General features: G+C 33.0%; 3 protein-coding genes across 3 annotated transcripts in view; 2 read left to right on the top strand and 1 right to left on the bottom strand.

The window, feature by feature from the left end:
- Nucleotides 1-18: 18 nt before the first annotated feature.
- LOC131852450 (26S proteasome non-ATPase regulatory subunit 4) lies at nucleotides 19-1,458 on the top strand. Its single transcript, XM_059203106.1, has one exon. The coding sequence runs from the start codon at nucleotides 130-132 to the stop codon at nucleotides 1,219-1,221; it is 1,092 nt and encodes a 363-aa protein (XP_059059089.1). The 5' UTR covers nucleotides 19-129; the 3' UTR covers nucleotides 1,222-1,458.
- LOC131852451 (ribonuclease Z, mitochondrial) lies at nucleotides 1,296-20,909 on the bottom strand. The gene is made up of 29 exons (XM_059203107.1): nucleotides 20,449-20,909; nucleotides 19,443-19,629; nucleotides 18,626-18,747; nucleotides 17,896-18,098; nucleotides 17,301-17,386; nucleotides 16,830-16,995; nucleotides 16,395-16,530; nucleotides 15,827-16,067; nucleotides 14,883-15,037; nucleotides 14,265-14,480; nucleotides 13,341-13,483; nucleotides 12,714-12,886; nucleotides 11,646-11,835; nucleotides 11,159-11,391; nucleotides 10,480-10,675; nucleotides 9,063-9,185; nucleotides 8,589-8,684; nucleotides 7,086-7,178; nucleotides 6,551-6,610; nucleotides 6,343-6,432; nucleotides 6,215-6,265; nucleotides 5,900-5,962; nucleotides 5,181-5,429; nucleotides 4,389-4,460; nucleotides 3,804-3,884; nucleotides 2,990-3,175; nucleotides 2,620-2,733; nucleotides 1,480-1,593; nucleotides 1,296-1,388 (listed from the first exon to the last, which is right to left on the bottom strand). Exons 1-29 carry the CDS (start codon nucleotides 20,712-20,714, stop codon nucleotides 1,345-1,347), a joined length of 4,149 nt encoding a protein of 1,382 aa, XP_059059090.1. The 5' UTR covers nucleotides 20,715-20,909; the 3' UTR covers nucleotides 1,296-1,344.
- Nucleotides 20,910-21,915: 1,006 nt separating this feature from the next.
- Nucleotides 21,916-26,332, top strand: part of LOC131852498 (uncharacterized) — a 38,383-nt gene continuing 33,966 nt past the window's right edge. The window contains exons 1-2 of the mRNA XM_059203166.1: nucleotides 21,916-22,015; nucleotides 23,212-23,351. Of these exons, the coding sequence (XP_059059149.1) occupies nucleotides 21,916-22,015; nucleotides 23,212-23,351 (240 nt within the window). The remainder of the gene's footprint in view (nucleotides 22,016-23,211; nucleotides 23,352-26,332) is intronic.

Below are 26,332 nucleotides of genomic sequence, written 5' to 3'. Positions count from 1 at the left end.
CAGTCATGAAAAATGGTATGTCAATTCTGTTAGTCTATGATTGTATGATTATACAGCAAATTTCATTATTTGTAACAATATTGAACAAAACATTTATTCATTTAATAACTCATAAACAATTAAATAAAAATGGTCTTAGAAAGTACTATGATCTGTGTGGACAATAGTGATTACATGAGAAATGGAGATTTTCTGCCCACGAGACTCCAAGCACAGCAAGATGCTGTAAACCTGGTATGTCACTCTAAAACTCGTTCAAATCCTGAAAACAATGTTGGTTTGCTGACATTGGCAAATGTCGAGGTTCTAGCCACTTTAACTAGTGATGTCGGTCGTATATTGTCGAAACTGCATCGTGTACAACCCAATGGAGACATTAATTTATTAACTGGAATAAGAATCGCTCACTTGGCACTGAAGCATCGTCAGGGAAAGAACCATAAAATGCGTATTGTAGTATTCGTCGGCTCTCCTGTGAACACTGATGAGAAGGAGCTCGTTAAACTCGCCAAGAAATTAAAGAAAGAAAAAGTAAATTGCGACGTTGTTTCTTTTGGTGAGGACTCTGACAATAATCCCCTCTTAACATCATTTGTTAATACCTTAAACGGCAAAGATAATACATCTGGAGGAAGTCACCTTGTGTCTGTGCCCGCTGGGGGGTGTATAGTTCTGTCTGAAGCTCTCATAACCAGTCCACTAATTGGTGGTGATGGAGCCGGTCCATCTGGCTCTGGACTATCACCATATGAATTTGGTGTTGATCCCAATGAAGATCCAGAACTCGCCCTAGCTCTCCGTGTGTCTATGGAAGAACAGAGACAACGCCAGGAGGAGGAATCGCGGCGCCAACAGACTACTACTGAAGGAGAGGCTGGGAAGACAGAAACTGAAAACACTGGCATGGAGCGGGCTCTTGCCATGTCATTGGGCCGTGAAGCCATGGAATTGTCGGAGGAGGAACAAATTGCTCTTGCTATGCAAATGAGCATGCAGCAAGATGCTCCACCAGCGGCTGAAGAGAGCATGGATGTCTCTGAAGAGTATGCTGAAGTAATGAATGACCCGGCATTCCTACAAAGTGTATTGGAAAACCTACCTGGAGTGGATCCCCAGAGTGAGGCCATTAGGAATGCCATGTCTCACCTTAAGAAAGATAAAGATGACAAGGATGACAAAGAAGAGAAAGATGGAAAAGGATCATCAGGTTCCAAAGAGTAGTAAAACGACATTTTTCAATTTTTTTAATCAATAATCATTATGCTCGTAAAGTTTAACATTAGACATAACAGCAGTGTTACTTTAAATTTATAAAATACAGAATATTATTTCAATTAATGAAGTTTACTTCCATGAGATCCAATTCAGCCCTTCAATTTTATCATATCCTGAAATAGAAAACCATACTTTAATCTCAGATATATAAATCACAATATTAAATTAACAATGAAATTTAAAATACTGAGTAATTGAACTTGCTTGAGTCATTCCAGAACTGTTTGCTTTGAAATTTCTGTTTTGCTTCTACAATCTGTTTTCTTCTTTGTTCCTCATTGACAATTCTCATTGGTCTGGGAACTTCTTTAGGTTTTCCTGAAAATTAGAAAATATGTTACAAATTAATAAATGAATAAATGTATTTAATAATGCAATATGTTTTCTATTACTTTCTGTGAAAATGGGACCGGAACCTTTATATTACTTCAACTCACAATAATTAGTGACTCTTGAAAATTTATGTGAAGGCAGAGTCAGTCCATTATTCACTAAAAATAATAGAACAGTGTTACTTTAAAAATCACAAAATATACACATCATAACATGACTTTAGAACTAGTTAATAACTTGAAATATAGCCATAAAAGTATAATATATTTATTAATTCATATGCAGTCATTCATACAATTAGGAAAAATCATGGGATCATACCACATTTTATTTATATTCGTGATTTCCCGATACTAAGATCCCTTGATTTTTTCTTATTATATTTCTCTGTTACATTGCAAAAATGATAACTGTCTACTATTGTTTAAGATTGTTTTTTGTCTGTACAGGAAATTTTAGCAAGGTGTTATAGATGTGTATTCATAGTGTAGACATTATTCTTTTGAATTCGATGTTGAACACAAAATGTCTAACCTGTAATAAACTTGTGTAAAATCATACTTTTGTTTCCGACTTAAAAAATGATGTACACCTGCTTAACCCGTAGAGCCTCTGATACATGCCGAAAAATAATTATACCAACTGTATGTGTCAATGATTCTACTACTAATGTCCTACTACTAATCTACTACATAGGGGGGAAGGGGATTGTTAGTAGTGTGGACTCATGAACCTATTACTATCAATGTACCATGTAAGGTTGACCTCCACGCGGTTCCCCCTGGAAACCATCGTGATAAATTCCTGGTGAATTTGTCACGATGGGCTAACTGACCTGACCTCATGCTCATCTTATCATCTTCCACTGGTGCCCCGCCAGCGTAAACCCTTAGCGCAGGCGGGTGCACCATCCCATTATCTTCCATAAAAAAAAATCTACTACATACTAGTCTAATGATAATACAATAACGTTGATACATATACATATAGAAAGTATGTATGGATAATTACTATGGTCCACATTGGCCTTAAATTTTTCCTCCGGTCCCTTTTTGTTCAGTAGTAAAAATGAGCTTTTAATATCCTCTAATTGTGGCTTAAAACTTCTGTTACTATAAATTCCAGCTGTAAAAGTATATACAGTATAATATTCTTCTTTATTAAATATGCAACCGGCAGTAAGTCGGGGTAGTCGAGGACTAGACTACAACCATACTCAAACGCTGAGGAAACGCTTATATAGTATGTTATTAAGTAAGGTCACTGTATAGGCTTATTCTCAAGTGATAAAAATACCTATACAACATATCATGCTAGTACTATAAGAACTGCTGAAAACTACACTACATATAACATTTAAAAAAGCGATCAAAAAACTTACAGCCGAGCCTACCCACGCCAGGTAAATCTTTGTACAATGGTCGCTTTAGCTCCGTCAATATATCACGGAGAGGTACTGAATCATTCTTAACAGCCTCACTCTTAGTATCTTTGGTGCAAAGTCGGGCTCTGGGCTCAGGACATGGCCGCTTCACGCATGACGAATTCTTATATGGTTCCGTTTTTGCTACATTCAAAAAAATATATTATAAAATAGAAATCTATTTTTCTATTCTATCATTTTCGATTACAATGTGATATATACATATTATAATCGATATATATTTAATTTTAATTCGGTTAAATATTAACTTATCGTTAATGTAGGATACACCTATTACTTCCCCCCTCTCTGTACCCCACTAAGGCCACGGCGCGCGCCTTGAGGGCAGCATCCCAGAACGGCTTAGAAGTCGTGTACTCACATCACCTTAACTAAGTCGGGCGAAGTAGTTGCCCTAACAGAAATGATATAAGAGATCTAGAGGATGGACCAACACTGCTGGAATCGCGGTACAATGCTAACGTCAAAGGCAAACGGCAAAGGTAGCCTACCTTTGCCGTTAAGTGGGTAAAATATAGGATTTTTACCCACTTAAAACCTACCTAGGTATACCTACATCATATATCCCAACAGCCTTCCCTTCGGCGGATGGATAGTATTTGGAAGATTCTCACACGTAAAAAGGAAAAAACGATATAATCTGTTAGTTTCCGAAAATGTACATAGGTTCGGTGGGTAAGAAGAAGAAAAAATGTTATGTGTAAGAAGCGCTAAGCAAGTCATGACCTTTAAGAGAATAATTGACATGTACCTGACGAACAGGGGCCTTTGCTATTTTGGGAAGATAGCTTTGTTGTTTTCATCTTACTATATGACGTAGATCCTTTTGTATCTGAAATATGAATAAACATATACAAGCACGATTAACCTAAACACGTTACGTGAATCATAATCATTATTATAAGCCACTTTCTGAACTCTCTGACGATGATTTATCTACACTCGAGACGATCAAGAGCGCTTATTACCACTGCCTCAATATCGCTCCTTCTGATCAATTCCCTGACCCATTTCAAGGCGTTCGAAATATATGCGTTCTGAGTACATATGAACTATTATGAACCTCTAGGGGTTCAGGCCTCGCGACTTGATCCCTTAGAGATTTATATACACTACGATCCTGGGTCATCTATTTTTAAATAATTGGCTATGTGGCTGCTTAATGCGGTGCAGTTATTCAAAATAGTACTCTTTGAGAGATTGACTTTATTACCCTCAGCGAGTCCTAGTCGCATCTCGAAGCAAATCTTGCGAATTTTGGACTAACAAAGAAAATAGAACTCATTTTATTTTGTAAATATTAGTGTGTGCGAGAAGAATTAAATAAAACCTTTACCGTTTGCTGATCTGACTTGTCGATTAGGACTATTATTATATCTGTTAGGAGAGGTTGATGGTATTCTTGCTTCTGAAATAAGATTGAATATTTTATTATATAATCAGGACAATTCACACAGCGTCGTCTAGTCCAAAGCTAAGAAGAGCTAGTAATATTTAAATAAATTTTTATTGCATATACATACATATTATATTATATATAGAAAACATTATAAATGCAAATGTACATGATATATGTGTATGTATAAATATCATTATATTTATACATATACACCGTGCGGGGAATCAAACCCGCGGCCATCGGAAGTAGAGGGCGTGCTAAACTGCTAGACTTTCGAGATCGTCAATTAGTACACCTAAGTAAACCATGATCTTACTCTAATAGCATATAGAATGAAAATATTATCTATTATTATGTTAAATCTTATATATACATAAAATTCTCGTGTCACAATGTTAGTTACCGTATTTCTCCGAAACAGCTTGATACGACAATTTTTATGAAATTTTATATGCATATTCAGTAGGTCTGAAAATCGGCTACTATTTACTTTTCAAGCCCCTAAGTGATAAGGGTTGTTCACCGGGTTGGACAATTTCTTTTGTGTATGTGTTCTTTGTGTAATATTCTTTTTCTTTTGTCATTAAAAAATACATACAACCCGAAATTTTCACCCTTCTGTCACCAACCCTTATTTTTTATAGTGATTTTAATTTATATGGCAAAAACATTTGCGGGGTCAGCTAGTACCTACTAATATAAAATAGAGGTATTAGAGAATTGACTAACGCTTGCTCGGCACCGGTAGTTTACCCATCACATGTTTTGTACCCGGTTTCGTATTGGGATTGGTTGAACACCGCAATTTGTTTCCAGATACGGTACTCTTAGCGGCTGTCCAAAACAAAACACCAACAGCAATTATTGTAAACAAGAGGAGAGATCGTCCCGGGTACAGGAGAGTGGCCACGCGAGCCATTCTCCAATATATTAAATGCAACAGAACGCTTCCCACAATGTCTACTCTAAGCGGATATACTGAAATGAAAGTGTATAATAATATAATACAAGGCCTGAAGAGGAGGTATCTGATGTACCTGATGAGTGAGAGGTATTGAGGGTTTTGTGAGGAAAAATACGGAAACAATAACTAAAATTAATAGAATATGTCAAAAAATATTATTATAGTGAAATTTATAGCCTATGTGTTATTCTGACGTATAAGCTGTATTACTGTAAAGTTTCAACAATATCCGTTCAGTAGTTTCTGGGTGAAGGAGTCACAAATATCCATCCATACTCACAAACTTTCGAATTTATAATTTTAATAATATTAATATTCCACATGTAGGTACGTGAGTCGGTATAAATATTATCAAAATAAACTTAAATATAGGCACATTTGAATAGTCATACTTATTTTATTAATCTACCACTCATTCGGAAAGCTGTCTCATCGTATATCATAATACTTATTTATACTTATTTTATATAAAAATATTACTTACGTAATTTGGGTGAACTGTCCAACTTTTTGTGAATAATCGGCGAAGACATGCCTTTGTGTTCCGCTTGAAAAATAGACATACAATAGATATCATAATGAATGAAAAAAGCCCCTAGTGGAGCCCTAAGACTAAAACCGTATCTGTCAAGCAAGAGTTGGCCTTTAGCCGCCCCATAAATCCTTAATTCCGTCTTGTCTAATAGGTGAAAATACGTACGCAAATAACTCTTTACAAAATCTACCTAGGTAAAACAACAAAAAAACTTTTCCAAAGGCTAAATATTGTTATCTCAATATTATACTCGTACATACGCACCTTTTATTGGTGACCTATTCCGGCTGACTGGATTTTTCTTATCCTTTTCACCTGCAAGAAGAACACTCAATTAGTTTATATTTATCGATATAGACATACCTATCGTTATTATTGTTTTTTTGACTAACTTGGTTTGACGGATCGTGAAATGTCCCTCATGATGGTAATCTTCTTATTTAGTGGCGTCACTAAAGGTTTGCCGTAACCGTTTGTAGTTCCTGAAATAAATAGATATTTCCCTATTAACTTTTATTTATAACTACAATGACTACAATCTCTGACTACCCCATATGGAATTATACGTGATTATATGAAATCAACCAACTATTCACTCACCATGAATAATATTGTCATTGCAGGAAACACGACATTCAGTGTTAATAGTTTTGGAGCGACCTTAAATGGAGAAATATATTAATATATTGCGATGAATCCACTGCCAAGCACACATTTCTAAAAAACAACCCACTTCTCTTATACTCATAGCACAAGCTCTGCTTATTTTAGGATTAGATGGCAGGTTGTAAGTAGTCCAGGGCACAAAATATAAAAGAAAATCACAATATATTTTGATATAAAGGTAATAGAGTTGTCTCTATTGACGTATAATAGAATAGAAGAGAAATATTGTATATTAAAATAAATTTAAGCACTTTGGATAATTTACATTTTTTCGGAATTCACGCACTCATTCTGAAAGCGAATCAAACACAAGAAGACTGCGAGTATGGAACTTACCTGAGGCTCTTTCAACATACGAATTTTACACTATTAATAGTCAATATTTACAAAGGGCGCAAGTACCTCGATGGTCAAACATCAGCAGTGGACTGTATACCTATTTAATGAAACAAAATTAATATTCACTTACTATCAATGACGTATTTTGAGGAGGCGTTTGACACGACTTTACTACGTTCAGATTGTTCTCTGCTTACATTTGAAGTCTCACTAGTAGTTCGAGCTGTGAAATATATCATGAAATAATCTAATAGAGTATAAAAATACGTCAAAATTATAGATATGCAATAATAATTACTAATAAGGTATTGTATAGTAGGTACAGTGTTTTATACAAAAATGATGGCAAATATTAACTGTATAAGTTCGTAATGTTAGGTCTACGATGCAAATATTTGAGCAACCTTAATATACACCTATGGAAATACTGTATTTTAGAGCATCTAGAGCAGAGTTTCCTAAGCTTTCTTATAGTCTCCCTAGATTGTCTGTAGTTACCTATAAAATATTTTCATTAGCTCTAGAATTAGATCTGGAACAGTGACCTACAAAGTTAATGCGTTAATTTTTCTTTAAAAATTCCAAACGTACTACACTCAACTTAAAATCACTATGCCACTATGCTGGTGTAGCATACGTGGGAAAGAGAAGGAAGCATTATGTCCTCTTTAGCGCACACTGCTAACGTCATGCGGGCATTAAGTTATGAACGGCGAGTGAGAACAGTAGAGTCTGTCTGAGTGCCGATAATTAGGAAGACAAATAGTACACGAGGGCTGTGAAATTCTGCAGAGAAAACCACGGCAGGTGGCTTATTCTGAATGATTGCTACAATAAATAAAATAATAATAAATATTTACGTGTATTGATTACGTCCGCCATCTTATCCGGCGAATTACCGTTCCGAATACGTGGCGTAGCGTATCCACTATTCTGCGACCCTTACACGAAACAATAAAATTTAATTTTTATTTATTCGTGTAATCACCACCTAAGTTACCCAAGTCATTTAAATACTTAAGATGGGATCTTGCACCTTGCGCATTCACAACGAGCTGACATGTTAACTGGCAACCGTAGGTATGCGGGGTGAGGGGATTGTTAGTAATGTAGACTGTTGACTCAATTGTTAACAATGCCAGATTCCATCTAGATACCGTGATAAATTCTTGTAAAATTGTAAAGATGGGCAAATTGACCTGACCTCGTACATTATCCTCCACTGGCGCCCCGCCAGCTTAAACTGATAGCAATAGGGAGCAACATTCAATTATCATCCATTAAAAAAAATATAGGCATGCTTTTGGAGGACTAAGACGTCATGACTTCGTATAATATGATTTCACCCGTCAATTGAAACACACTAACAACATAAACTGCTTGGCGGTCTTATACACACTGCACAACCTCTGGTTGACTGGTAGAAAATGCCGTAAGACATACGGCCGCCATATGTATTTTTACCTTGGTATTTTCTGCATTGAAGTTATTTAAAAAATATGCCTACGCATACGACTGTACAATGTCTTCTCCTTATCACTTTATTAAACAATAAAAAAAATATACTATATATATTCTATATGCTTCACGACATTTGATATGCAATGTTTATGTAAGGAAATTAAATTCATACTGGGTGTGCTAGGCTGTGTTTTCGTGGGCGACGAGTTGCTACGACGTCTTCTTACAAAACCAGTGATCGTCATCCCTTTTAATTCTTGTCTTAATCCTGTAGTTAAATTGTATAAATTTACACAAAGTTCGAGTTGACATTTAGTACTTCTTAATATAGATTTCATAATTTTTATTTTATACTACCTCATTTCCCCTTTCCTTTTGCACTATGTTTCATTGCTGCTCCGCTCCTATTGGTCGTAGCGTAATGTTATATAGCTTAAAGCCTACCTCGACAAAAGGACTATCCAACACAAAAAATATTTTTCAATTTTTAAAACCACTAGTTCCTGAGATTAGCGCGTTCAAACAAACAAACCCTTCAGTGATTGTTGACTAACACCATACTACTCTATATAATTACTTTTATAAATTTCTCCACAACATAACAGAATGTATCCTATGGTTTCTATCGAAAAATTGGTGGACTAACTAGAAGCATGGCTCTCCCTGTAGCGCGCGTGCACCCGTGCTGGCGCGGAGTTGGCCGCTTGGCACGTGATAGCTACGGGCGTGGCCGGCGCCCACACCGCTACCCGACACGGGTTATTCTTTGCTGAAATTCGTTCCATTTTATGCCTAAATTGTACGGAGGCATGACATTCGGTTCTGACATGAACTTCGTAAGTAACGGTTGCTCGATCTTCAGCTTGTTTTCCAAACGCGTATGAATGTTTTTATGCGCGTAATAATTTATTATTATTACTTTTTAAACCCATAGCGGTGTACACTCGTACACTTAATTTTGGTTCATTTACATAAGTTTTTATATTTATACACAAATCACTAATGTAGTAGTATTTTTTATTATTGTAGTGCTTTATAGCTTATAACCACTCATATACTATATTTGTATGCCTATTACATTTATAGTAATACTCTCTTTCCTAAGGTTGTTTGAAAGAAATTGCGTTAGCGATTAAACCGCTTTTTGTACCTGCTTCTTTCTTCAATATTTAGTTTGTATTCATTGTGTTAAAAAAAAAAACAAAATAATCATAAAAAATCTCTGATGAATACTAAGGGTAATAAATATAAACTAGTATTAATTTAACAACACATTACTTTATTATGAAAGTAACAATATTCAAATACAACAAGTACATATTACATATGTATCAGATACTAAATACACTGCTATTAATAGGTAAATGAGAATTATGAATCAAATCAACTATATTTAAATGAATATATTAGCCTAATACAATTCTATCACTTTACACTATAATTAATGCACGAATATATAAAAAAATAAGACATCTCCATACTAAATATGGAATTTTAAATGTGTAGTTTATTGAAAACTCTATTCTAAGGCAATTCACATAATTCCATTCATAATATTGTACATACATACTATTTCTAACAGTTGTCTAATACCCATAACTCAATGCTTTGCTTGGGACTAGATGACGCTGTGCGAATTGTCCTGAGATATTATTATCTGTGACGAGAACAGAAGGGGGAGGACCAAAACTTTTGACCTTCCATTCTCAGAAATGTTCATAGAGCGATCTAAACAATCCCAATCTATGCAGTGCTTGTTTTACGAATCATGAAATAAATATGACAGGAGGTAATGGGATTTTTAGTAATGTGCATGAATGCACCCATTGCCATCAATGCACCATATCACTCCTCCACGTGGTTCCACCTGAAAACCATTGTGATAAGTTCCTGGTAAATTTGTCATGATGGGCTAACTGACTTGACCTTAAGCTCATCTTTTCATCCTCCACGGGTGCACCATTCCATTACCACTCGATAACAAAAAATACATATGACATAATTTAATGATGGCCCTTAAAATGTTAACCAGTGTAACTGAAGATTTATTGGACAGTACTAACTACAGCTGCCGGTAGCAGCTTGCGCGTGGTCGGTACCGGCGGGGACGGAAGCAGAAGCGGAGGCGGGCGGGGAAATTCTTTCCTTCTGCCGCGCGCGGTGTGCGGCCTTTAGCTCCATCTCGACGCAGTGCTCAGCGAACATTAGCTGCAGCGGCGCGTATATATAGGGCAGTAGCTCCAAATCTCCCATTGTGATCTGTACACACACAATATTTTACAATCTCTTAATTTTTTTATACCACAATAGTGACAAATTTTCAGTATTATTATAATCATATAATTAACGTGTTGTTTGTTTTGAATAGACATTGTGGCAAATTCAACACAGGTTTCCAGGGTATTGGAGTGCAGTGGTATCAAAATAAAAAAAACAATATATCTTTATTCATGTAGGTTTATTACTGACTTTTTTGATTTGTCAAATTTACTGACAGCTAAGAAGAACCGACAAGAAACTCAGCTCAAGCGTATTTCCGGTGGGAAAATAATCTGATTCAGACGATTCATCTGCATCAACTGTTGTCGTTGTCTAACCTATCCCTAACAGCCTGAATATTCCTACAGAAATTCCTGCATTCACCTGCATGTTATACAGACCATTCATCTAAATCAGCTGTTTTCGTTATGACCAACCTGTCCCTTACAGCCTGTATATTCCTACAGAGATACCTGCACTCACCTGCATGTTATCGAAAGCGATGCCAACAGTGTGGTTGTCGTTGAGTATATGCTGGTTAAGGCGAGGCAGCCGCGCGTACCGCTGCGAGAAGTGCGTCAGCAACGTGTACTGAGCACGCATAAGGCGGCCCGCCTCGATTGCCTGTGAGGTCGTCGAGTGCATCTTGATACGTGCCTCATCTGCTAACTCATCTTCCATCGTCGCCTCGTGGATTAGTATTGTGGAGTTTTCGCCTGCGTAACACATAAACATTTTATATTTTTCTTACCGTACCGTATACGTAGTGCGTAAAAGACTGCGTGCCTGTTTCAGACGCTAAGCGGCTGTAATTTTATTTTTTTAAATGTCGGCCAAATTTGAATTTACGACCTCTTAGTTTTAATTCAGATTAGTAAACCACTAAGCCACGACACTATTAATATAGACAATAACGTAATGAAATTGGAATTTAAATGCCTAAAATAATATGTATACAAATTATACATACCTATTTTAACAAGTTCCTCACAGGGTATTGTGTCTCCAGAGTATGTGAGTTTAAATTGACCGTCAACGTTGACAGCGACTCCGAATGCATTGGGACAGTGCGACACGAAGCACGTTTGGATCTGTTGAACACCGATGCTGGCCAAAACGGCTGACGTCATCTCATTGTTCTGGTTTATTGCGTCTTGTATCTATTAAGAAGTAAAAATTTCATGAGAAGACTCGTGATAAAGTTATTGTGAAATAATAAAAAAAATTCGTAGGCCCTATCATTCACCTATCGGATACTATCACTATAGTGTGTGACTGAGGATCATATAACACTAATTTATTATATGTTCGACTTTATGCAGGTAAGGGTTAAACTTTTCTGCTTTAATGAGAAAAAATAGCATATGTGTATCCTCATGATATCTATGTTTACGTCAAATTTCTTTAATATCCGTGCAGCCGTTTAGTCGTTTAAAATATTACAAACACAGACTGACAGATCAGACACTTTCGAATTCATAATATTAGTATGGTAGCAGCATACAAGTACCTCTCACACGTGCACCTTTAGACATTACCACGTGTCCATGTCACGATTCCGCGTTGAGTGCACGTGTTAGTAATAAGCCATGTAATGCACTATCAAATAATTATATTAAATTATTAATGTAGTTCAATCATTACACCTGTATAACACACACCTAGATACTATAGGAACAAATAATTAAGTAGCGGCACCTCATCACATCATATATAACGCTACAGTGGTGCAGTGATACCATTTCGCTACAATGTTAAGACAATTCTTCTGATGTAGCGTTGTGTGAAATATTATGATTTCATGTTTGCTATTGTGTATAATCTTATTTTTTAGAAAGTTTGTGAGTATGGATGTTTGTTACTCCTTCACGTAAAAAACAACTGAACGAATTTTGATGAAACTTTACAGTAATATAGATTATACATCAGAATAACATATAAGCTATAAATTTCATGCGGGTGAAACAGCGGGCACAGCTAGTATTATATAGTAGTGTATCGTATGTATTGACACATAGCTTATAAAACATATAATCACCAAGGTCTGATTGGGTATGAGGGTAAAGTCGGCACGTATCCGCTCGAATTGTTGATCATATAATGAGAGCCAGGTGACTATCTGTCCCGGTGCCAGCAGATATACTGGCTGCACCTGCTCCTCATGTATATCCTCAAATGCTCGTCGTCTTGCCTGGAGCACGCCAATCAAACCTGAGAAAAGATTCGTTGAGTATGTATTGTAACAAATTTCGAGCACACAAATAAGAATGGATTTGTAAGTAGACTTTTTTTATTGATTTTTATTTACATACTAAACCTATTTATTAATATAATGTTATATTCTAAATTTAAATTTTAAAAATAAGGTACAATCCATATACATAATAAACATATACATTTATTTTTCTATGTAAATATACATATAATGTACATAGAGAATACCTAAACAAACAATTAAGACTCATGAATACAAATGTTTGTTTCGTGCCCGAGGAATCGAACCTGCGCCCATCGGTATGTGCTAAATCTATTCTAGACCACCGAGGTCATAAAATCCGACTTAATTTCATGCACTTTTGTATGTAATGTAATAAGTAATTTTAAATGGTTAATTTAAGCTACTGCCACTTCCACAATGCAAAATAGAATAATACAATATACTCACCAATATGATGGTCGGCATGTAAATGTGACACATAAATAGCCTTGAGTGTTCTTAAGAACGCGTCCACACGTTTCGGGCCGTAGAAACGAACCAACTGACCATATGTACCTTCACCACAATCCATGAGCATTGATCGATTTTCACTGAAATTAATTTTATTAATTTACTATTTAAGGACTGATGTCAGATTGATAAGTCTAAATCAGTTCTGTGTTTATTACACAGCGACATCTAGTCCCAAACAAAGCTTGCTGCTACAATTTACGTATAGAGTTCATTAAATTATGGGATAAGAATGTAACACACTACCAGACGACTCTTATAGAAACTGATCTACTGTCATTGAAATCGTCATCATCACTGCTTTAACGAATATCTTATTATTTGACGTTGGCGCTGTATGTCGTCTTTTTCCACTATTCCTAATTAGCTGTCATATCTGACCTTACTTTTTTAATGTCCATGTCCATCCATCTTTTCTTAAGTCATTCTCTCCCTTAACATACAGGCATGTTCATATTCAATATTATTTTTTTATTACCGATAGCAAACAGAACTATGGTACACAAACCGTACAATGGTTTGTGTATTTGGTAAAGCACAAAGACAATGAACTAAACATAAACAATAGTTTTGAATTTGACTTTAATTTAATTTAGACTTATTATAGTTTTAATTATTATTTACTTCAATTTATTCAATTAAACATAGACTGTAATTATAATTTATTGGGTACTTGAGTAGCCGAAGCATAAAATGCTCGGTGCATTTTTTTCTTTTGGGGTTTTTGGGATGAGGTCCAGATCATCATAAAATGTTAACAATAAAGTTCTAAAGCAAACTTAATTAACAAACTAACAAAGGGGTTAACCGTTGTCTATACATGTAAATATATAAAAAAAAAAGGAAGTTGAAAGCACTCACTCAATTTGAACAGCTATGCCACTGGTATTTCTAGTCTTGCTCGGTATACAAGAGCCAGTGCCAAGGAACACCACTTTGGGGTACTCCTTCACATTGCCTTTAGTATATCTTATGGTCTCCACCTGCCGCCTGAACTGCTCCAGGCTGGTCACAAAGCCGTCCACATCCATCGTCTCTTGGATGTAATCTTGTATGTGCAGTTTCGGTTCCAAAGACCTGTTTATTATTCCACTATTTAACGCCCTATTAAAGGTCTAAAGAAGAATAATTTCTTGTATAAGAATATATTGTTACTACTTCTCAGCCTCACCAAGATGTAACAGCTGCAGAAAGAGTAATGTAGCAATTTCAATTAAAAAAAGAATGTCTAAGCGCCCGACCTGACGTTGTTTAAAGAACATTACAAACATCAATAATCATAAGAAAGACTTGACTATCATTAATCAAATAAAAATGCATTTAAAATTCTCTATGGATAATATAAACCATGGTAAATGAAAGTTAATTACATATTAGGGATGAGAAACACGTGGCCGGCGGAGAGATTGCGACCTGTTAAACATGTTCATTCAGCCCGCCAAGCATTTCTATAATTGAATTTATTTTTCTGGTATTTACCTGTCAAGCGTTTTCTTAGGTCTCAAGTGAAATACACTGAGTGTCCGGCCTGCGATTATTTCTAACTTGTTCTCTTCTTCATTATCACCGCAGTGTCCGTCGCCCTTACATGACCCCTCCATATTTATTATATTCTGGAACTGCGCGAGGGCAATCTAAAAATATTAGTGCACAAAATGGACCCACCACCACATATGCAAACTACAAAATTAAGAATTTGTTCCTGTCAGTGTGTAAATATGGAATCTATACTAATATTATAAATGCGTATCAGTCTGTCTGTTTGTTACCTGTGGACAACAAGATAGCTGACAAAACTAATTAATATTAAAACCGCTGAATGGATATTAATAAAATTTGATAACGAAAAGAAACCACGCAATCTTTTATTTAAAAAAATATCTATAAGGGACCTACTTACGTTTATAGAGATGAAGTTGCGGGTAACAGCTAGTAAACATAAAAAATAGACACATATTTATTACGTAATAATAACATATTTGTATTGTTTTGTATTTTCCACTACTCTAAAATTAAGGTATTAATGTCATTTTCATTTTTGGTATGTTACATGATGTTTTCACCAATTCTTGTCCGATCTATGATTCTTTTGTCTACGACTAGCTGTTGCTCTCGACTTCGTATGCCTATTTTTGAGAGAAAAGTTAGCATATGTCCGTCCTCATAATACAATCAATCTTTAGGATAAACTGTTTTGAGATATGTTTAGACGTTAAAAGGTAACTAACAGAAACAGGGACACAATTTTGCATTTATAATAATAATAGTGTAGATACTCATGGGAGTAACTTTATTACTTCAATAGAATTAATTCAATCTTAGTTCAGACTATTTTTATGGCTTTATTTTAGATCGTAAATGATATCATCATCATCAATCATCGACAGTCATTTTTCTTTCTTTTTAAGTATTCAAAACCTCACCTTATTTTTAAGTTCTTCAAGCCCTTTCAGTTGGACAGGACTATTGGTTTTTGCCAATGGTGGATGGGAGTTCCAGACTGCAGGCAGGCTGGCATCGCGCAATAGGGGGAAGATATCTGAATCGAGGAGATGTAGTTTGTGCTGAGTACGATGCACCGCTTCGGACCCGAGACACGAATTCTGCGTGTTCAACACCAAATGTCGCGTGGTCGGCCCGAACATCGCCATGAATGAGCGGTAACTGAAATATTGATACTGTTGGTTGAATTCCCATGTTTTATATTTCAAATTAAGTTTTTTCGTCCGTTAAGAAACGTTTCTTTTTGTTTTCGTTACGAAAAATCACGGCCATAAAAGACTTCATTTACCGTCTGTTCGTCAGTTTACCCATAATCAGAAAGGTCATAAAGATGGTGTGATTTTTCCTGATTGTATTTGTGTGTGCGAGAGTGCGCGTGACTCCTAATTTTATGTATGAGTGCGTACTTATAACTATATATTTTATCATCATAAGAAAATTATCTTAAATTAGCGTATTAGAAGCCTTATAATAATCAAAAATACGTACGTGGAATGATTGAACACGTGCGGTGGTGTATAGTGCACCACGAGACGTGGGATGTTCTCCGGTGGGTTGGTGCCGTTATCGAAATGCGCAGAGAACTCACTTTCCTTCAAATACGATAGATCTGGTACCTCCAACACTGTACACATACAGGAGACATCCATTAATAATTTTATATATAAATTTATACCACACATCATTTCACATATTGTAGTATATACGGGAAAGAGATGGAAACATTATGTCGTCTCTACTGCACACTGCTGGCGTCATGCGACTATTAAGTTGTGAACGGCGAGTGAGAACAGTGCTAATAATATATTCAGCTACCTCATATTATTGACCATTCTGTTATCACTCTTGACTAGCTTATTTACCATTCTAATTATAAAATGCATATATGATATGACTTTATATTGCAACATTTTCTTTTCTTACCAATGAAAACGGGTCCAGGATCGTCCGGTGTTTTTACATCTTTGCTAAGAACAAGCGTGCCATCTGGTAGCACAACATCTTGACCGTTCTTCAACTGACCCAGTAATGGGCCGGGCTTCACACCGAATTCCACGCACTTCGCAAGGTCTAGTGTCCCGAGGCGTTTCTGTATAGAAGATTTAAGAAATTAAAATAAAATAAACATGACAGTCTACGTAGTCTAGCGATTTAGCTCATCGTCTTACGTTGCGAGTTCGATACTCTCGCCTGGTATATTTTTTTTTTCATGTGTATGATTGTTTCTATCAATCTGAGTGTTTTCAATGAATATTATGTCTAAATCAGTTCTGTGGTTACAGAGGCTCTCATGTATAACACAATTCAACATTTGGTGGAAATAGAGTCACTATTTTATACACATTTTCTTAATTAATTAATACTTGTAATAATAATTAAATAGAAACTACTTACTTTCAAAGTACAAATATAAGCTACAGAACAGTGGCTTTTTTTCTGTAATTCATGTAATACATTTTCTGTCTTTTTCTTCATTGCATCTAAAACAAATAACATTTGTTCTTTATAACCTACATTTTATTTATTAATGTTATACATTCAAATTGAATCTGTCTATTTATCTATTTCTTACCTATTCATGCCTAGTTGAATGGATATAAATGAAATTTTGATGTCAAATTGTCATGTAGACAGATATAAGCTATATTTTATCTCTTTTTATGTAATAGGAAAGGCACAAGCTGTAACACTGTAACAGCACAAGTGTGTAAATAAACTGTTTTAGAATAATTATAGTCATCAATATCTAGACAGATAAAAAAATCAAATGTAAAATAATTTGTTCCTTTAAAAAATTTTCATAATTGTCTAAAACTATCTTATAGGAACAAATTATTTTACATTTGTCATTTTTTCTATGGTATATTATAGCATTCTGTTTTTTTTTCTCAATATTAAAAATAATCTTGCCTAAAAATAATTTTGATCTCGATTGAAATAGACAAATAATTATTACTTTGATAGATAAATTTTAATATGCCCAATATACCTTTATCAAAACTAGCCTTAGGTTTTTCCTTGTCTTTCATTCTATTATTTTTATTTGCATCATGGTTCCGTATGTCCTGTCTATAATAGTCTGTATCATCACGAGTAAATTCTTCAAATTCTTTGTCTACAGGGTTTTCCAGTTTCTGTTTCTTTGCCACTGGCTTTATTTCTTTACCTTCTAGAAGATTATCATGAGGTCCTCTGGTAAAAAAAATATTCATAAAAATTTGTTAAACAATTATATGATATTGGGTATTCAGGACAAATACTTAGAATATATATATTTATTCATTTAAAACATAATACAAACACATTTGCTGGTCTCTAAAATTAAAGTATAATTTAATTATTGTATACAAAATAGACTATACTTATTTTTTTTCACTTTTTAATATAACCAGGCAATAAAAAAAACAATAATACATGTGCCATGTAGCAAAAAACTGGTTTGTACAAAATCTAATATTTCAAGGTTTTCCTTAAGTTACAACACAATGTGTAATTATTTGTTATATAAACAACAAACAATACAAAAAAATTTATAATGTCCATTTTTTGCATTGTCAATTGTCTTATTTCAGACAAGTGCTTTAACAAATTCCAATGATATAACAATAATAATTGTTCCTTGTTTCCTTTGAGGAAAATTTTCTATCTACAATTTTACTATACTTTTCCTCCAAAATGCATAATTTTATTCCTCTATGTATATCAATGAACTCACTTACAATAACACATATTTCACATTCATAACATTGTCCTCAAAATCTTCACTTGGACTGCATTTAGCCATTGTTACATTCATGTCTTTCATTATGACAAACCTTCTTGTTGCACTGTACAATTCATCCTGGAATTGTAAAAAAATACCCATGAGATTGTAATTTATGTGTATTGAAATATATAACGTTCACACAGTAATAGAACCCATAACTAAACTAAGCCAAAAAATATTTGAACATATACCATATAGTCTTTATATAAATATATATATGAATGAGCCTCATTATTAATTCCCATATTGGACTGTTTATGAAATTGTGTTCATTCTGTTACATATTAATATAAAACCTATCTAAAAAATATGCTATCATTATCAAATTATTCCTCATTCAAATATATGTACATATATGTTAAAATATTAATAATATCTGTAAAAATAAATTTCCAAAATAAAAAGTTACATGTTTACATAACATGTTCAATCATGTAACATGTTACATTACATTATGTCACTGCTGTCACACCTAGTAAGCTAGGTTATTATAATGGCCTGTACAAAGGACATCCAGTTACATTTCCTAGGTGAAAAATTAGATTGAATTATTATGAAACAAAGAAAGAGAGAATTATGAGTTCTAGTTAATAAATACTAATAATAAAATAATATAATAACCCTCACCTAGCATTTATTAAGATTTTCTTATAAAATGTTGAATTCATAATACAACATGTGTCCACATAACAATATCAATAGTGTTTTTATGACATTAGTAAAGTAAGAAGGAATTATACTAGCAAAATATGTAAAAAATGTAAACTTACCAATCCTTCAGGGCCATGTAATGTAATATTGGGAACACCAACATCCTGCAGTGTAAGAGACAGCCCTGGCAAACCTCCAATATTACGCCATGTTTTACTAGTAATGAAAACATGTTCCAGTCGAGATAGCTTTATTTTATGCTCATGTGCAAGACGCTGGGTGCCTTCACCGCAGTTGAACAGATAACTAGGATGAATAATAATCAAAAACTAATAGAAAATGACAGACATTTCAATTCAATTACCATTAAGGATTTAATAAAAAATGGAATATAATATCTTATATATAAAATTCTTGTGTCACAATGTTAGTTACAACACTCCTCCCAAACAGCTTAATTGATTTTTGAGAATCGGCTACTATCTATTTTTCATACCCCTAAGTGGTAAGGGATATCCACCCCTAAATATATATTTTTTATTTTTTCAACATAGTATTTTATTTTCATTTTATTATTATTTAGGATTAAAAAATACATACAACCATAAATTTACACCCTTCTAGCATCAACCCCTATTTTTTAATAGCCATTTTAATTTATATGGCAAAAATATGGCAATGGTTCCCGGGCCAGCTAGTATATATAATAATAATAGAATAGATATAATCCTTATTTAAATACTTTCCAATAGTATTTTTTTTATTCTACCACTTATTGAGAAACCAAACATAGCAATTAGCAAGAAACTTCCACAACAGCTTGCAATAAATCTATATGGTATGTAAAATTATATATGTGTATCATGATAGGCTAATAAAAGTACTAATATAAATTAAACAAGAAGCTATAAATTATTTTCATAAAGATCCCATAAAAAATCTGATATGCAATATCAAAATGTTTCCAGAACATATTAAGTAATAACCTTATTATGTAAAATGAGAATGTGTGGAAAATCCAATATATTTTAACAAACTTTGCACAAATACTAATTAAATAATTTACTATGTACATGTAAAAAAAAAAGTCTTACAAAAAATACATATCAAAGTAAAACAACATACCGTTTTTGATCAGTGAAAAGATACAAGGTATTAGGCGCACCTCGGGCTCCCGACCCAATCACCTGAAGGTATACTGTGCTAGGGCCATACTTTTCAGATTTTTTTGATATATGTTGTCTTTGACGTTGAGCTTCGGATATTCGCGGAGTATTCACCTTCGGCATTTTGGCTAGAAATTCCAACAGCTTCTTATTATTGTTGGTCTTGTAACATCTTAAACTAATATAACTAACTAGTCGGCATCTAAATACAGTTTTACCGTACATGTGTCTAGAGGTTATATTTGTTACTAGCTAAAGTTTATGAGCATTACACTTATATTTTTGTGTAATTATTATATTTTGCATAAATACATATTTATTTACATAATGGTTATATGTGACTAAGTGACATAGTTTCGTATTTAGAACACCTATTATTTTCTAACAATGAATTCAGAAAAGTCTTTATGTCACAGTAATATTTTGGTTTTATTTTGACAGCTGATCAGATCAGTTGACAGAATAAATTTTGTAATTAAACACTGTTTTAAATTAGAATAAGAAATTAAATAATTTATTAAATATAGTGTCACAAATTGCCTCCAATATAGATTTAATAATCTATTATACGAAACAGTTATAAGTTTAAAAGGAAATTGTTTTACTAGTCTTAGCTGTATAAGTAATATCTTTGCTAGCCAACTAAAAATTATATATAAAAGTATTTCGGAAAATTGACGTTAATTGTTGCCAGCATAGAAACTACCATATAAATAAACAGACCGACAAACTGAAATGTTGATGAGTAATTATTATTGAATATATTTGAATTTTCGATATATTATCCTTAGGTGTATATATTTAGCAAGTTTATGACACAGGCAATGAATTATATTAGATATGATTGTAATTCAAAGTCTATAAATTATAAATTGAAAAGAAAAATCAATATGAAATGTTATTTGCATTGTAAGTAAAAACAAGTAGATATTTTAATAATGTTATACATAATAGCTTGTAAATGTATATTTAGGTTTGGGAAACAAAAGCATTTCAGTTCAATGAAATAAAATATTTATTTTTATTCAATGATTTCTTACACTTTTTACAATTATTAGTCATTTATGATATAAAATATTAAATCAAACAAATTTGTACCATACAATAATAATATGGTACCTTATGTCATTTAAATGATTGCAATACTTACATCAAAAATGGCGTTCTATACAGCTGTGGGTTGCGCAATTTAAAACCAATTGTGTAGTAAACTCATAGGAAATACTAATAAATAAGTTTAACAGATATTATAGACAGTGGATATGTGATTATACGTAATATTAGTGTAAATATTATCTTTAGTGAATCGGTATTTTCCAACAAAGTGCAAATCTGTCGTGGACCGTGTATTTTTTATGTTGTGGTGATGTATGAAAATTATAAATAATGAAACGGAAAATAATGCACCTGGGCAAATAATGTAATAATGATGGGTACATTATGGCTGGTGCTATTCGTGGCCCTGACCGGCGCACATTTTGGATACGGATTACCCGTAGGATCGACACCGCAGACCTACCTTCACGGTGAGTCATTTTGTTATGAAAATACTTATGTTTTTTATGAAAAATCTCATAAAAACTTCTATATCGAACAAACTGCCATTCTATGCACTGCGAAATAACCTTTATATTATCTATTTTCTCTTTTGTTTCTTACAAACATGTTTTAAACAACAGTAGTAGATAAATGTATAATACCTACAAATTAATCGGAAAAATTAAAATATTGGAGGTAATAATTTGAATAAATCTTGAACTGTAATGGATATACCTAAGAACTTATGATTTTTTTAATATAATTTATTATTGTTTTGTCGATTTGAAGACCTTGCTTATGAAAACATTAAAAGAGTGGAAACTATAGGAACAGATATCTCTTGTTTAGCATATTTGATAATCTATTGCAGCATTATCTGCAAATTATTTTTTATACTTTAATCACTAATATCGTTTAACACATAAGATGTCAAGGTTATTTAAAGGTCTTGTTAAATAAAACAAAAAACAAAATCCACATCAATTGCCAATGGAAGCAAGAAATAAAGATATTTTCTTATTTTCAAAGGCAGACAAAACTGAGTGTCATTTGACATTCTATCCTTATAGACAACTGTTGTTTTGTTTACTTATCTAAACTTATTGTTTACTTAGATTCACATCCACCTCCTTCCATTTTGGCATTGTATATCTGTTTCAAGAAAGATATTCAGTAATGTCTCTTTTTTTTAATATTTAAAGGAGAAAAAAAGAATGTGTATTAAATATTAACATAATATGAAGCTTATGGCACTCTAGAACAATGTAGCTGTATAACAATCTAAGTTTTATTTTAATTGCAGCTTCTTTTCTTTGTAAAATCCATTCTTCTCATATTATAATCTTATATATGAGGGCTAATATTGTTAGAACTGGCTATGTTTTATATTTGTATTCATGAGTATTGATCTGGGTGTTTAATATGTGTATTAATTATGTATTTAAAAAATATATATGAATATGTTGTCTAATACATATAAACCAATCTCTGCTTGGGACTAGATGGTGCTATGTGAATTGTCCTGATATATTAAAAAAAATAATAATAACCATATAGTACCCACAAATAAACAAAGAACAACAAGTACAGTACAATAAAAATGTTGTACAATTATTATTATTATCCTGAGATATTATGAATTTTTTTTTATCTTTAATTATATTATATTATTTCCATCTTGTAGATGCAAATTCACCATCAGTACTGGAGAGCTGGGGCTCTGGTGGCGGAGTGTATGCTGCAGTGCCGGCACTGGCCCTGATGCTGACTGCCGTTGGGCTGATCTTTGGATGCACCTGGTGTTACAGGCATAAAGACTGCAAGGTAAGTTCCACACTATATCTGATCTAATTAGTCCAACAATGTCAACCAATACTGATTCTTTTTTTATTTTTGTGGATTTTTGTATATTAAATGTGAGAATAACAAACCCATCATAACAAAACCTTTAAAATAATGTGATACCAGTGAGAATAATAACTTGCTGTGAACATTTTGGTTTATCTAGCATTTATAAAAATATCTAGATTTTTACACAAATTTGTATGTATGTTCTGTTGTTGTTTCCAATTGTGTGTTATTTGATATAAATACATATCTTGGAATATTATTTAAGTGGAATAACAATTCATAGGAGTAATTGCTATGAAAGTGTTTTTGTTATGATTATTTGTTACTGAAACAAGTTTCGGTTATCTCTTATATCTGCAATTAATTTCGAAGTGAAGACAAATATTTTGGTTTATATTTATTGTTTATCTTGAATTTTTTGTTTTTACACAGTGTTTAAAAAATGTTTACTTTATTTTCCTTACTTTATAAACAATATTAGCATATTGATTAACTGAAAGTCTTATTATATGAATTGTTATTCATATAATAAGAATTTTGCAGTAAACAATTATTTGTTATTGAAAATGATTTTTATATGATGTTTATCTCTTACTTCTGACTAATATCACAATGACGACTTACACTGCTTATAAATTGAGACAAGTAATATAATAAAGATAGAGCCTTTATCACTAATGCTGCAATTAAGATAATATTATAACATTTCCTTGTATGAAATGTGAGAGTGCTGTGTACATACTTTCATAATAGTCATTACATTCATTTAATGTGATATTGTTTGCTTTCACTTCATAAGTAAATTTAATATTAAGCACGTAAATAACACAGTGTTGTTAAAATAAATATAATATACTATATGACTTGATTTTTACCAACTGCCAAAAAGCTGGAGTTTGTATATATTTTTTTTAAATAATTCAGTTTATATCAAAACTGAATTATTCAAAAGAGAAAGGATATCTATGTGAATGTTAAAAGCGTTAAGGAAGGCCGAAAAAGGATGGACAGTGTGAAAGATGATATAGCAAGAAAATTCTATAATTATAAGAAGAAAATAATGAGATGACAGTGAACAGAGATGAATGGAAGAGAAAAACATTACACCGATCCCAAATTAATGGGATAAGGAAGAATGAGATGATATATGCTTTCAGATTATGATAGAAATCTGAATACTGAATGAATACTTATGAATATAAATGTTTGTACCTTGTGAGGAATCGATCCCGCGATCATCGGATGTAAGGCGGTGTGCTAAATCGCTAGACCACCGACGTCTAATTATAGATGTAGCAAAACGTAGCTATATTAAAAAAAAATCTATATAATAAAGCGAAAGTTTGTTACGTATGTATGTTTGTTACTCTTTCACGCTAAACTACTGAACGGATTTTTATGAAACTTTACAGTAAGTAATGTAGCTTATACATCAGAATAACATATAGGCTATATATTTCAGTGGGTGAGACCGCGGGCACAGCTAGTATAATTATAATGCGCATGAGTCTGAACTCAAATAGGTATTAAGTATAGTGATTTGCATGAAACCTAACAATATGTCCTATGTGTGTATCAAAACAGGGCGAGCATAGTGTGTTGACCCCACCGCCACCGGCCGCAGTTGATTAGATACACAACTGCAAGTTTTATTAGTCAACGCACATGTGAACGAGATTATAATATGATGCCACAAGGGATCAGGCTCGTTTGTTACGGAACTATTAGATTATTAAATTGCATCAAAATGAAGTAACTGAAAAAATATATTTTGATGGAACGTGTTTTAGAAATACGACTTTAAAACGAACGTTTAGAGACAGTTATAAAAAAAAATCGCTACTTTCAATCAAATATTGTTATATTTGTAGGTAATATAGTTTATTCTAAATCTAAAGAATTTTTATAAATACTTCAGCCTAATCTAGAATTTGTTACACTGTGTTTGATTGAGGAATATTGAATAAAAGTTTATTTAGAGTTTGCAATTGTTAACGGATGTGAATATTTTGTAATAATATTATGCATGACTAGAAAAGTTGAATTGACTTACTGTTTTTTAAAGAAACGTATGATTTTCTTGTCGTATTGCGATTTTATTTTCTAAGCATATGAAGAATATTGTTTTTTCCTAATATATAAATTTATACTGACCCAATTTTTAAAAATCATTTAGATCACCCATGCAAAGGTGGGTCGAATTGTATCTTCCAGATATTTTATTATGAACTAGTTACCCGCCTCGGCTTCGCACGGATATACATGTATTATATATATAAAACTTCCTCTTGAATCATTCTTCTCATTCTACTGCTAAGAACTGTAGTAAAGTCCATTGCATAGTTTCAAAGAATAGTTTTAAGTAAGTAAAGATTAGTATTTTCGAATTTGCTAAATTTATATTCTTCTTTTATTTATGATAGCAATGATGGTAGGAAGTAACTAGTAACTTGGTGCAATTAGAAATTGATAGCAAATTTCTTTTGTGCATTCAAACAATTATTTAGTTTTTATTAACGTAAATTCTTTAGACTCCCCTACATACTCATATCCCAACGCCCACATAAGCCGACTAATTACTTGTCATGTTCAATTGACATTATAGAACTACTAATATGACCATTTATTTTGATGTCTGGCGGACATTTGCGACTTAAAATAAAAACAAAATCACACAGATTATAAGTTTTAATCCCTTATATAAATAAATTCACAATATCTTTATTCATGCAGGTCTATTACAAACTCAATTCTACTCAGTTCTGCTCTTATTCTTTTCAAATGAGCTTATACATGTTTACAAAAATAAAGATTCATTTTTAAATTTTAATTAGGGAAAATACAGTAACCAACGCTTATATGCTAGCATTATTTGTGAATTCTTTAGAATCCACTTTAAAACCACATCATCCATCTAATTTAAAATTATTTCTTATGTCCTATTGACATTAGTA

This window comes from Achroia grisella, unplaced genomic scaffold (genome assembly GCF_030625045.1).
Source record: "Achroia grisella isolate CSIRO2021 unplaced genomic scaffold, CSIRO_AGI_Agris_v1 utg853, whole genome shotgun sequence".
Classification (NCBI taxonomy): domain Eukaryota; kingdom Metazoa; phylum Arthropoda; class Insecta; order Lepidoptera; family Pyralidae; genus Achroia; species Achroia grisella.
Note: the sequence above shows the minus strand (reverse complement) of the source record. Positions and strands in the feature narration are given on the sequence as shown.